Source organism: Folsomia candida, unplaced genomic scaffold (genome assembly GCF_002217175.1).
Source record: "Folsomia candida strain VU population unplaced genomic scaffold, ASM221717v1 Fcan01_Sc002, whole genome shotgun sequence".
Lineage (NCBI taxonomy): Eukaryota > Metazoa > Arthropoda > Collembola > Entomobryomorpha > Isotomidae > Folsomia > Folsomia candida.
Window position 1 is genome coordinate 7,816,813 of NW_019091194.1, and position 13,564 is coordinate 7,830,376.

At 36.4% G+C, this 13,564-nt stretch overlaps 1 protein-coding gene and 1 long non-coding RNA gene across 4 annotated transcripts in view; one reads left to right on the plus strand and one right to left on the minus strand.

Annotated features, from left to right (window-relative positions):
• Positions 1 to 22: 22 nt before the first annotated feature.
• The window catches only part of LOC110842705 (heterogeneous nuclear ribonucleoprotein L), a 71,243-nt gene continuing 57,701 nt past the window's right edge, over positions 23 to 13,564 (minus strand). For 2 of the 3 annotated variants that reach the window (XM_022088491.2, XM_022088493.2), the window contains 12 exons: positions 5,351 to 5,564; positions 4,901 to 5,117; positions 4,743 to 4,802; positions 4,581 to 4,623; positions 4,463 to 4,481; positions 3,788 to 3,861; positions 3,642 to 3,690; positions 3,400 to 3,427; positions 2,968 to 3,004; positions 2,826 to 2,909; positions 2,624 to 2,719; positions 23 to 2,504 (listed from right to left, as the gene is read on the minus strand). In XM_022088491.2, coding sequence (XP_021944183.1) covers positions 2,419 to 2,504; positions 2,624 to 2,719; positions 2,826 to 2,909; positions 2,968 to 3,004; positions 3,400 to 3,427; positions 3,642 to 3,690; positions 3,788 to 3,861; positions 4,463 to 4,481; positions 4,581 to 4,623; positions 4,743 to 4,802; positions 4,901 to 5,117; positions 5,351 to 5,564 — 1,007 coding nt within the window. In that variant the 3' untranslated portion in view covers positions 23 to 2,418. The remainder of the gene's footprint in view (positions 2,505 to 2,623; positions 2,720 to 2,825; positions 2,910 to 2,967; positions 3,005 to 3,399; positions 3,428 to 3,641; positions 3,691 to 3,787; positions 3,862 to 4,462; positions 4,482 to 4,580; positions 4,624 to 4,742; positions 4,803 to 4,900; positions 5,118 to 5,350; positions 5,565 to 13,564) is intronic. The other variant, XM_022088494.2, reaches the window with a different exon arrangement.
• LOC118434652 lies at positions 11,680 to 12,176 on the plus strand. The gene is made up of 2 exons (XR_004834171.1): positions 11,680 to 11,803; positions 11,982 to 12,176. It is a non-coding gene; the product is annotated as an uncharacterized LOC118434652 (long non-coding RNA).

The window sequence follows — 13,564 nt, forward strand, 5'->3', positions numbered from 1 at the left end:
GTGAGAAAAGATTGCCAATTAATTTTCATACATATAAATGACATTTTATTTTTCCCAGTGTATTAACTCTTTAACATAATAGTAACAACATTGAATTTTCAAAGTCAAAACTTTATCTAAACTATCACTATAAACCATTCCAGACAATTTTAACATTTCTTTAGAGCACAGAAATCACTCTCTGCTCAACAACGATTGATTCTTCTGCTTGCTTAGAAAGAATCAAGTTTTAATACATGAATCAGATTATCATGGATGAATTATATTGGTTTGGCTTTCGACTTGGCACTCATTTTACATTTCATTTTTTCAATTGTTAAAGTACTTGAGTAGTTATAAATTAACGAGGATGTTGATATTTAGTATTCAGTGTAAGTTTACCCAAGTTTACGCACATATTGTATTGTTATTGTTGTAGTGTAAATATTTACATATGTATGGAAAGATTAAATACAGGGAATAATTACGTACGCCATAGGCATAAATACATACAGACGTGCAAAGATTTAATTATTCAGAGATTTGAATTATGAAAGGGATGAATACCCAATAAAATGCGCATCATCAGTCCACTTTGTAACTTTTTTATCCTGCCCAAAAGCCTGAAAATGCAGGAGAACTCGTAATACAGTACATACGTGCGTGGGACAGTACTTATGGTTGATTGATCATGTTTCAATATAAAGGACATATCACAACTATAGGAATTCCGTAATCTACTTACTACACTTCGTCTCTTATAAAATCATAACATTTAACCTTCTTAAAATTCAACAAATATCACGGATCACACATAATATAATAGCAGTAATTCATTTTGCAAATTTTACTAAACAGGAATAAGAAGAAGTTCTAAACATAAAGTTCAAGTTCCAACCATGGTGAAAATACAGTTAAGTTGGAGATCAACGTACATACATATTCATACATGTACATAGTATAATAAAAAAGTACTATGCGAATAGACTGATGTATGCACATGCAATTAATTACCAGTCTGTATGATAAGTGATAATTCATCTTCAACTAGATAAGTAAAGTCATAAATAACAAAAGAAGACTTTTGGAGATCATCGTATCGTACATATAATCGTGCATATAATCGTTCTCCAATTCTCTGTTATTGCCTGACTATACATTTACATACATACTACTTATCAGTGGAATATGTGATTATGTATGTCTAGCACAATTAATAAATGGTGAAAATTTTAATTCTAAAAGTAATTTTATGTAAGTTGGTCAAATTCCAACACATATGTATACAACGTTGGCAAACCTCAAGATTTTTCATTTTTTACACAGAAATTTACATTATTTTGGCAAGTCGACAAATACTGCTCGGCAAAAGGTATATAAAGACGATTGACAGACAAGTGAAATACTCTAATTCGTTCAAAATTGGCAATATTCAATGCTCAAGAAGTATTTACAAGCATAATTATTGGGGTCAACAACACACATCCATTCATCATTCAACACGGGAGCTAGGACATCATAAGATTAAATCGACAATCCGTAGATGGTAATTTCAGAGACTTTGTAAACAAACACTACTACTTTGTCGTAGACAATAAATCATAAAAGTTCCAGCACTTTTTGATATGTTTGAGTTGCAGATCAAGGAGTAAAAACTCCAGACAATACATACTATTAATCACTGTATTCTATGTACATACATCTTAATAGCAGAGCTTGGTTAATTAATTAGTTCTAAGCAGCTTGTTCTAATAAAGTAAAACAATACATATGTTTTATATTACATTAAATGCATTATCAAGAAACTCAAACGGAAGCATTTTACTAATCCAACTAAAAACAAACGTTTTACATATTGTCAGATTGAACAGAAGGAAATAAAGTAGACCAGTTTTGACTAAAATCGTATCCTCAAAAAAAGGTATATCATAAATGATGAAATATTAGTATTAGTCTTATGCATTAGTAAATATGTATGTATCTTCAGCTATACCATGTATGTATTTATCTATGTATATCGTCGACTTGTCTTATTACATATTACGAGTGGGTAGTATTATATTTACCATTTTAGTAATTTCAATTTAATCCTAATTATTAATAATATCATACTTACGAATATTTATCTATTACAATTTTCCTGATGACAATTAAATTTCACAGTTGTTGGATATTACATTGAATCTCGTGAGTGATTATGCATTACATGATTGTGTATATTTTTTATTAGAAATTAAAATGTCTCAATCATAAAATAACAATGAAACTTTATGTTCGTTTGCACAAACTTGTGTGGTGATACTTTGTAAAACTGTATTAACAAAATATGAAATTTCACATGCACATAATAATACGTTTACATCTAATAACTATTGAGATAAGACGCTGCTGAGAAATGGTCATAAAACATTGTTGTTTCATTCCTCCTGTGTTCTCTGTTTAATCCGATCCACGATCATCCATCCGATTCTGAGGATTTCTGGATGATGAGAAACATAACTTGAGTATAAAAGGGAACTTGCCGCCTGTAAGAAAGAAAAGAACGAGAGCCATTAAAGTCTGGAGCAAGGACACATACCATAATTCTTCCACTCTTAATAATTCAACCCGTCTGTCAAAGCAAACACTAGAGCAGTGCTTTTACCTGGGCACTTGATGGGGTAATGGTTCATTATAGCCAGCCCTTCCACTGAATCTGTCAATGACTCGAACTCAATCAGTCCGGAAGAACTTCTCTCGCCTAAGTACAAAAAGTTTCAATGTTGTAAGTACATCAAGGATTGTAGATGAGATGTTGGTGAAGATTTAAAAAATGCTCGATTAAAGCAATTTGATTTGGTCCTTACTCTTACTTTTCGACTGGAAAAATTTCACAGACTTTGGCGAAGGTGCTTCTGCTTCTAAGAACACTTCTCGCATCTCGTTTTCTCCTACGTTAAGAGATGGTAAAAACATAGGGAAATACTAATTTTGACTACAAATACTTACCAAATGACATGGGGGGAGTATTGAAAAAGTGGAGAGTCTGTCAATCAATAATAAAATCATAAATCAGTTAAATTCCTCTGGCCAGCAGCATCAGTATCAGTTGAGAATAATGGAAGGAAAGTGAACGCGTCGGATTTACATATAATATAAATACTAACGTCTGAGCATTAAAGCGAGAGCCAATTTTGAATAGGTTTCTTATAGTGAGCTTGCTCTTCTTTGAATGCACAGACCATAGTAGTCACCACTTTTAATGTAATCGAGTGTAGAGAGATAGCGAGATAGAGAAACTGAGAAATTTATTTGCTGATTTGTATGCTAAAGTAAGTAACTGATATATAATATATATTGATTAGGTAACATGTAGATTATCTATGAGTTTTGTTGGTGACTCAAGTTTAGGTAAATGATATGAGATTATTGAGGTGTTACCTTTGTAGGTGGTTGTATTCTATTTTTGCTAGTGAGAGTTGAAAAGAACGTATTAAATTATAGTTATGTTTATATATAATGGCTTTGACAATGTGCAACACACGGGAATGACTAAATTTTTCGAGGATTTGTACGGAGGTGAGACAATTGGTTAAATGTGTTCGTTTTTAACAAATTTTACTCCTCCTATTACTTTCAGACCAGTGTGATGCATATTGTCCATAAATGAAGGAAATACTAACCTAGCCATTTCAGGGTTGAGGAACCGATTGTTTTTGTTGCCCATAAAGTCTGAATGGATTTTGGTTAAATGATGTGAGAGTTAACAACAAGTTGTACAGAGATCAATTGTTCTTGGTTAGAACCGAGATATAGCCAAGCAACATACCTTTGAAGGAAGGTGAAGCATCCGGAAGTGTGTGAGGTGTTTGTACGTCACTGAGAAATGCTTGTTTTGAGTATCTGTGGAAAGTGTCAGATTGTTACTCAATAGTATTATTATGTTACTTAATAGATAATATTCATGTGTGATCCTAAACATGATGTGAAAATGTCATCTTGATTTAAGCCTCATCTGCACACCATTTCCAATTACTAGTAAAGAAACGTACTTAATGACGAATGACGATAATGACGTCTCATTTTAGAACTACTGTTCCACAAAGACTCAAAAAGGTATAAATACATAAGATGCAACATTCATCAACTTTCACTTCCAAGAAGGACAACGCAGTGCATAATGCACAAAACGTTTTGCTGTATCTATGTATATACACTATCCCAAAATTTATTTTGGACACAAAAATGGCTCAGACTTTTAGCATGTATATCTTAAAATATCTTAAAAACTGATGATGTTTTTATACCAGACGAAACCAATTTTTGTAAAATCTTGTACATTTGAACAAAAACATGTAGTGAATTACTTGCAAGAAAATCAATTATCACCAGATATTATAAGTGCTAAGTCTGAGTCATTTTGCTGTCTGAAATTTTTGGAATGGCGTATGCACATACTATTACATCACGAGAATATTAATCTTATAAATCTTAATTCACTCACCCTAGTTGAACTTTTGACCCTGGAAATGTAGAGGCAACATATACATTTAAAAATGTGTCAATGTATTATCTTAACAATACGAATCAATAAGTAGCAGTTAAATATATGTTACCCATACCAAACATGAATGTGTTGTTGAAATTTGACATGGCTCGATCAACCTACAACCAATTTAAAGCCAACTTCAGACAAGAAATGTAAACATGTATGAATTAGTAGGTGCAACCCACTTTGTTAATTCACATGCAGAAAATACTAATAATAAAACATGTAACTCAACCGAGAGAGCATCGCCCATCTGAATCATGGCACACCCCTCCTTCGACTTGAGGAACTTCACCTGAGAGAAAATCAAGGTAGTGGATAATAACACAGTTACAGACAATTGTTACTTATGTATGTATTTAAGTGGCGTTTGATTAAACGTTCAAAACTCACTCTGACAACATTGCCATACAAACAAAAGAGATTAAAGAGCCGTTCCGCATTTATTCTGTCCTTGCACAATCCGTACACCATCATCACCGCCCCTTGCTGCATAGGTCGAGGTCCACCTACGCCACCGCTGGGAACATCTGCCAAGGCGGGCGGCGAGGAACGCATCGGTCCGTTTCTGTACGAGTAGTCGTCCTTCGGCCCACCACTCACGTAGCCCCTGCAGAACACGGACAAAATAATAAGTGTATGACTGAACGAGCTAAATAATTCATAGCGGAAGCAGAACAGCCAAAATACATCTCTTTTGTTCCCTATCCCAGGATATGACCAGATAAATCATAAATTATCACATTAGTGTCGCGGTGGATGAGCAAATAAAATGAAAAAATAATGGGAAATCTTGCTATACAGATAAATAGCTCCTCATCGTGGAAGAAAACAACAGCTTACCTCTCGGCAGGATATCGTTCATAAGGTGGGGTGTCGTGGTAAGCCGCAGGTCCTCCAGCCCCACCACTTGTACCGCCACCACCTCCCCCCGGACCGTTCAATGACCGTGAGCCGTAGCCATTCTCGTACCTGTCGTAATTCCCAGAACTTCCTCCACCTCCTCCATTGGCAAAGGGAACTTGGCCACGAAGGGGCTCCATCGATCCTGCTGTTCCTGTGTGCGGTTGTTCAAAGAATTATAAGATTCAGGAGTGGAATGGAAAGTTCACCTTCCTTTATTTCAAAAGACAACTTTAATTTCCTCCCCAGAGAATTAGAGAAATGTGGCTGCCGACAACATTTACATCCTCCTTCGAGGCTCACGGGAATGACGTACAAACGCAGCCCAATATATTTTCAGCGTTTCAGAAATAAAACTCATCCCATTCTACTTTCACTATCTTGAGCATTTTGGATACTTTTCACTAGCCACGAAATGTGACTTGGCCCAATAAGTTACAATACAAACAACATCTTCTCCTTTCCACCACCAACAACCACATAACACCTACAAGACAAATCAATTTAGCCTCCGTTCATAAATAATGCACACCATCGTCCAGCGTTTCTACTTTAGTGTCGTCTGGCATTAGTCCCTCAGCGATGGCAAGAGAGTAAAAATGGTCGTGGGTAAGTGGAAAGACAACGCCTGAGGAGAATAGACAGTGCCATCAATTGCAGGGAAAATTGTGCCACCGCATACGTCCATTTTAATCCAAATACAATTTAAAATTCTGACTCATACATTCGAGAACAATTTCAAGCGAAGAGACAGATGAAATCGGGATAAAATGCACCTTAGAGAATGGTGAACCAACTAAACCGTTGTTGTTGTGGCGTGTTGTATTTTGTTTTGCAAAAACTTCGCATTAAAATATCTTACTGTTGTGCAGTGTGTGACAAAAAACCTAAGTACATATGTAGTTCCGGCTCGATTCTGCTAAATTGACGTATCCTCCATAAATCTTTCACAACATTAATTGGCTAAGAAATGCATATAAGCCGTAAAATATAATTGATTTTTAACCTCAAGCAAAAACTAGCCGAGAGATAACTGATGTTGCAGTTAAGTCATCTCGTTAACATTATATATGTCGCTAAGAAATCTTCTTATTAGACTTTCTGCTCATCCATTTAATTCTAACCATCTCTCATCAATAGGATCTCTCTCTTCATGACTATCATGCAAAACTGACGGATGATCATCATAGCCCAAGAGTGGATGAACATGAAAGTTGTTCCAAAGATGAATAGGGTGCCAAGTGAGTTGCATTGAAATTGGCAAACCATGCATTAAAATAGACGTACTCTCTTTCTTACAAAAAAACATGGGAGACACGAGATATTCGACAAAATAAAATGAAACGTGCCACACATTTACACATACGTAGTCTTATTAAGTATGCATGTAGACGAGTTAGGCAAAAAAGCAACCTTTCCCGTTTTTACTAACGTCTTTTTACTACAAAATCTGCATGGGACGATCAAACAGGAGCTCAGTAAACTTTACGTAAAGTGGGGTTACTGAAATTCAACCACGTAACACAACTTAATCCACTGATTCTTCTCAAAGTCCTAGACAAAAATAACACTCAACCAACTACAAATACATGTAGACACAAATATTGCTGCTGTTACAACCCAAAAGACAGAATTAAGTAACAGTTGTAAAGAAAAGCTTAACCACTTCACCCCTATAACGACTATGTGGCGTATTTGACCTTTACGCCGAGTACGACCATGTGGCGTAAGTTCCCTTGGCACCGGAATACGACGATGTGTCGTATTGACCCTTGACAACGGATACGACTATGTGGCGTATTTTCCGTTCACACCGGCCTACGACTATGTGTCGTATCCGGAAAAAATTAGGTCATTGCCTCTCCAAGCAAAGTAAAGCAAGAGTTATGAGTCAACAACCCGCCCTTTAGGTGGGAAGATAAATTGTCTCTTAGGAAATAATATTAGAAATGGATGCAAAATAAATTTATAGCCAAGTGGCTATATCTAGCCAACACGCCGAGTTGTGAAAACTGTTTTTTGCAAGGAAATTTCGACACCGATTTATTTCAACAACGGTTTACGATAAGATTAGAGAAATTGTTTTGCTCGCATGTAGCACAAACGGGCGTTTTGGGCGAGAAAACTAAAAGTTTGATGAATTGCATCATTGCATGGATTTAATTATATACCACAAATAATCTTGCCGGTAGGGTAAACTACGTCAAAATTAATCATTACGTATCGGGTGCCGCTGAAATATCTTTTGGGCGGGAAAATTAAAAATTGAGAGATTGCCAGGAATTAGTAGAATTTAATTTTCCCGCTTAAAATTGATTTCTATTCACCAGATGCGCCATAGTCTATGTTCGAGCAATTTCCTCTCACGGGATAATTATTCATTGTCATTGCTGTCTATTTAAAGTCATTGTAAGGATTTTTGGTTTTCCCGCCCAAAATCGGCTCCTAAGGCACTTTATGCGCTATAATCAATATTTGCGAGTTTACGTACTATTATGCAAGTATTACTCCATGCTTGTCTAACTTTTCATGCAATTACAATCATTTTTAAAATTCGGCGTGTTGGCTATTTTCGGCTATAAACATTGGTGGTTCGCCACAACTCAAAAATGCAAATTACAACTCAAAATACCTTCTTGAAAGGTTATTCACATCAATTTTCATAAAAAAGTGTCCAGAATAATTCCGGTGGGAACACCATTTTTTAATTCATGGCCCAGGAATTAACGTCATGCAGTAGATAAAAATTTCGGGGTCAAGGGAGGTAAAAATTCGCGGTTACTAGGGGTGAAAGGTATGAAAAAACTCGTCTCCTAGGGTTGAAGTGGTTAATTACATATGCAACATCATACAGCAGCAGATAGCCATGATTTCCATCCATCCTTTCTCTCCTAATTTAATTCTTGTACAAAATACAAAAAATCATTTTAACTACGAGAAACAACAAGCTGTGAATAATGCAAAAAATTAAGCAGAGAGACAAACTCAAAACATTTTACAACGTAATCGAAACATTTAATGGCCAAATCACCTACATAATTCACACACGGATGAGTGCAAATAAATACTTCAATTAATCAACACTCTCATTCATTTTTATTTCCTTCCTCATTTTTTCCATGTCCATTCGACATCACCAGAATATTCATTGATACAAATGCTGTAAGATGTGTGTAACGAAAGTATCATCTCCAAAATCAATGACGTTCACTCATTTGCGAATAAACAGAGGTCAAATACTGTAGTAAACTGGGTAGCTGACATCCACGAGATGAGGATTGCATAGAGCTGTCAGTCTGTCTTCTTGGGCAATCGAGTTTACACTTCCTTGCATACCTCGGATGCAAAATGACGGAACGACGACACAAAAATAGCAAAAATCCTTAGCTCCGTTCATTCCTCATGAAACGGTGTATGTATGTTGTAGACGGCCTACAGTATCAGGAAGATGATAGTTTTTGATTCGGATCAGAACGTGAGAAAAACAAAGCTCAACTTAAATAGAATACAATCATCCGATACTTGAACAAAATGCATGATAACAACAGTGCTACTCTGAGAAGGAGAAAGAGACAGGAAAACCAAGTGAGGTGACATCGCATGCTGCAAACAAAGCATATGATGATGATAATACAACGTTCCACGTAATAGGTGAACCTGTTTCCCCTGCCAAAACTTTTGTCTCTTTCTTTTAGCAGTACCACCGTGTGTCGCGGTCTGACTCATTTCTCCAACTCAACTCAAATTCCTTCGGTGCATGCATAATAGCGCAGATCTTGAAACAACAAGAAGGAAACAAAAGGTATGGATAAATTCGAGATGCAACAACATTTCTAGACAAAAAAACCTATTTTTATCCCTTGAGGATTGTGAACCAGAGTGAATTTCGTCTCGGTTCCATCACGTTACATTTACTACACTGTTTCACCGTGTATACAGAAACCGTGCAAGAAAATTCAAGATGAGATGAAATTGGGATGCATTATTCTTCCCATAATTTATTGTTAACGTTATCTGCTTGTAACTGATGACTTTGGCAAGTCGTCGTATTTCCAGAGTCAAAAGTGAAAAACCGCAAGGTTCTCTTGAAATGACACAAGAACAGACAAGTTTAGAAAGTGTTTCGTTTCAACATTAGAGAAGTGTGTAAACTTTCAAAAGTTTTTACTTCGTAAAAAAAAGAATCAAATAAAAAGTAGAAGAAAAACAAGTTGAAGCAGGCAGAACACACAATCTCTACTCTTGATTATAGATTATGACCTGTCCTACACATAATAAACAAGGACATTAATTTTATTTCAGCCAAAAAAGTGAAACTGCTCATGCGAAACAAAACTCTATAACCGTGAGAGACGATATATAGCGATGCGTCGATTACTATTAATACATGTCAGTTGCATTTTGGTATTGTTCTCGTCAACTTAATCAATATTTTTCTTAATTCAAAGCGACATTTGCCAATTTAATTTATACGTATTAATTTTTCCAAATATTAGCTTCGACAAACATTGCTGATTCATAAACCCATTTCACTGCAGTATTTTGTCAAAACTTCCAAGGATAATTTCTCACAAAATGTAAGTGTATCTACGTAGTGCATGGCTTTGTGCCATAGTTAATGAAAGACAATATCTCGTGGATGTTTTCTGGAAGGTACACAGTTCATAGATAAGTATATTTACATATAGGATGCAAGTGCGCACAATTCTTGGTCTTGGGATATGAAGACATTACAACTTTCCTTAAAAAACAAGAGCAGGAAAAAAGTCGAGAAATATGTGACAGAAGAGAGACGAAACAATTAACTTACGGTGGTAGATTGTGCACAGTGTTTCTCATGGGGCGACATGAGAAAGCGAGAAACACCGCGACAATAATGGTCGCCCTCCCTATCGTATATTTCTTGACTTATTTAAACCGTACAAATCCGACCTGCCAACGTTCTGAGTCGACAAAAAATATTACTTCTGAAATTTCCTTTGCTGTTCGGTTGTGTTTTTTTTTTCGAATAATTTACGATTTCTACTTCTAATAAATTTTATTATTATTTTATAATCAAATTTATTTTCCAACCACCGTATAACAATGGCAGGGTAAGGCACTTATCATTGTTTCCCTCTGGCTGGTAACCTCATAATTTGTTTCCAAAAGTACTTACCTCTTCCATTTATGAAATTTAGCAGTGATTTTTTTTGTGAAGACTGTGGGACTGAATTTACCTTAAAGAAAAGTCTCAAAAAACACATTAAAAGAAGAAAAGGCAGCAAGTGTCCAACAAAATTCAGGTATGAAGCGAGATTTTGTTCATATTTTTGTCATGTTTAAATCCATTTTATTAGGAAAGCTGTACAGGATCCGGTGACAGGCAAGGGTGTTTATCCATGTGCAAAAGAAGATTGCGACATGGTATTTAACAATCATACACAAAGGACAATCCACCAAGCCACTCATTACGCGAGATCAGCAAGGTAGTTTTGTCTATTTACTTTATCGACCAGTACGTGGGAATGACATTTGACTTACCGTATTTATTAGTGATGAAGCAACCGCGCTATTCTGCTGGAAGTGTGAAATTTGTCATGAATATTTTTGTGAAAAGAAATCGATGGTTAAGCACATTGATAAGCATCGTGATCCTTTGTTTCACGCGAATAAAAAACCGCAGGACAGGTACAATACCATTTCTTTGAGTAATTTTATATAGGCATTACCTGAGAATTATTGGTTTTATATGCAGACCATTCACTCTTCGAGAGGGGAAAAAGATCTACGTCTGTCAAGTGGCAAACTGTGGCGCAGAGTACATACACCCTGAACATGTGAGCAGGCACGAATTCACTATTCATGTGGACGTGCCTTTGTGCACAAAACTCACGTAAGTTTCTATACTTCATTGATATCGAATCTAAGTTATAATAAACGATATATTTTATATTTAATTATAGGAGGCGACTTTTGACTAATAAAAATCCTTTGCTTCCACGGCATGGATTCATTCCTAGATCGCTTCCTCCCAGAACTCTGGTTGATACTAATCTCGAAGAAGAACTGGATTGGATATTTAACTGGATAAAGGGGCACATGGAATATAACATTGATCAACATGATCTTCGATGTTTCTGGGTCTATTTCGGGGGAGCACTTGGCCCGAAATATCAGATGGGTGACGACCTGGCTACATTTATACAACACAACCCCGACCAATTCTATCCATATATTGGACGTGACGCCTGTAATTCCCTCGACATCCATCGCCACCATTTAGTTGGTGCATCCCCCCTCGGAGATGCTGCGGATCAGGACCTTGTTGTTGTTTGCCTACACAGAGAACCATTTGAGGGGAAGTGGGAACAGAAGACAAAGCAGATGAGAATGTTCGAAGCGTGTGCAATTGTAAGTATCCATTTCTATTGTCTTAGAATTAGTCATTCTACAAGGTGTCCGATTAAAACTAATAGTAAAATAAGCATGTCTGTTTAAATAAGGTGTTAAAACTAAGAACTACTGACAGTTTACATTGTCAACCTAGTATTTACACAATGAAGCATTTTACAAATATTATTACTTTTAGGAAATCGCATTGACGGATGCTGAATTCGAACCATCACCTGGCATCCCTCAATACCAGTTTTTGAATAAACATCGGGAGTATTTGGAGATTGCACACAGGAGCGACACAAAACTGGCCGAACTTTTTGAAAAGGGAATCGCAGGCTTCCGCTGGCTTTGTTTCGATAAGGAGTGCAAGGGTGAAGACTGCGACGCATTCATCCACCCAGATTGGAGCCAGGACCTAGTGGTTGATATGTCCAGAAGACAAAACACTTGTGAGAATGTCAAGATGGAATTTCCAGGACCAGTCGCATCTAGGAACATACCTCGTCCAATAAGCAAAGATACTTTCGACACTGAAGTCAGAAAACGAGTTCAGGAATTCCGTGAGATAGTTGAGAAACACGACTACAGTCACACTGTCTACACCATTCTCACCACGGATGATGTATTGTTCTCTCCTACTCTAAGTGCTGAAACTATTTGCAGAGGTATCATCGAGAGGAAGGATGACCAGGATGATCAGGGAGCAATTCCGGTGTATACTGGTGTTAACGATGAAGAATGTGCGGCTAGAAATCACTCCTATGAAACAAGCAGCAGCGTATATGAATCAGTCCAAACCGGACGAACTGCACTTCAAATTGCGACTCAGACATTCTCTTCCAGGAACCAGGCTCGGAAGGAGGAAGCTCTACGACTGGTAACAAATAATTTAATTGCGTATACTTTTAGCTTGTTTATGAAACATTGAAAAACAACTATTTTCTGCAGCTCCATTCCTTTCTCCACATGCGATTCTCGACGTCTGGAGTGAACTTTGATATACTAAACAAACATATGGAATGGCGATACCTGTCATTATGCTCGGACGAGGAGATCAAGCTGGTAATCAGATTGGCTTGGATCGGAATCCCGCCGGTCACCTTTGGTCCGTTACCCCTTCAACACAAATTCCTGCACGGACATTACCCTATTGACCTCAGTCGCCAAGTCATTGATGGAGAAGTCAAGAAGATATGATTTTTTAAATCAATATTTTTATTATAGATTTAAATCGGATTGCATTAATTGTTAGTTGTTGTTTCTGTGAAGCTTACCAACGCATTGTCTCAATTCATCAGTTTGAATTGAATTTAAGCATTTATTATACTCAATTACTAAAACTAGCGATTACAAGATTCAGGATTTACAAGCATACGCTCCGCACCTGTATGAATCAAATAAAACAACTAGTAATATTTTCTCGAGTTTACAAAGTACATTAATAAGACTAATCAATGACTTATACCAATGTCAATGTATATGCGCAAAGGCAATGGCGACTTAACGATTCCAAAAATTGAACAGTGGTCATACGACGGTATTAGCTGTAAAAATGTTTTGTGCATTTCTAAAAATCAATCATTAATATCAAATTTGCTTGTTGATATTGACAGACAATCGGTTCATAACATATTTGATTTTCCACTTAAAGTGAACGTTACATATTTCGTTAGAGGAATGCATCATTTGATTCGAGCAGGGTCTGAAAACTTTATTGCTATATTCACCAATGACTCTATAAGCCCATACGGACACCTTAACACAATGAATGGGTCG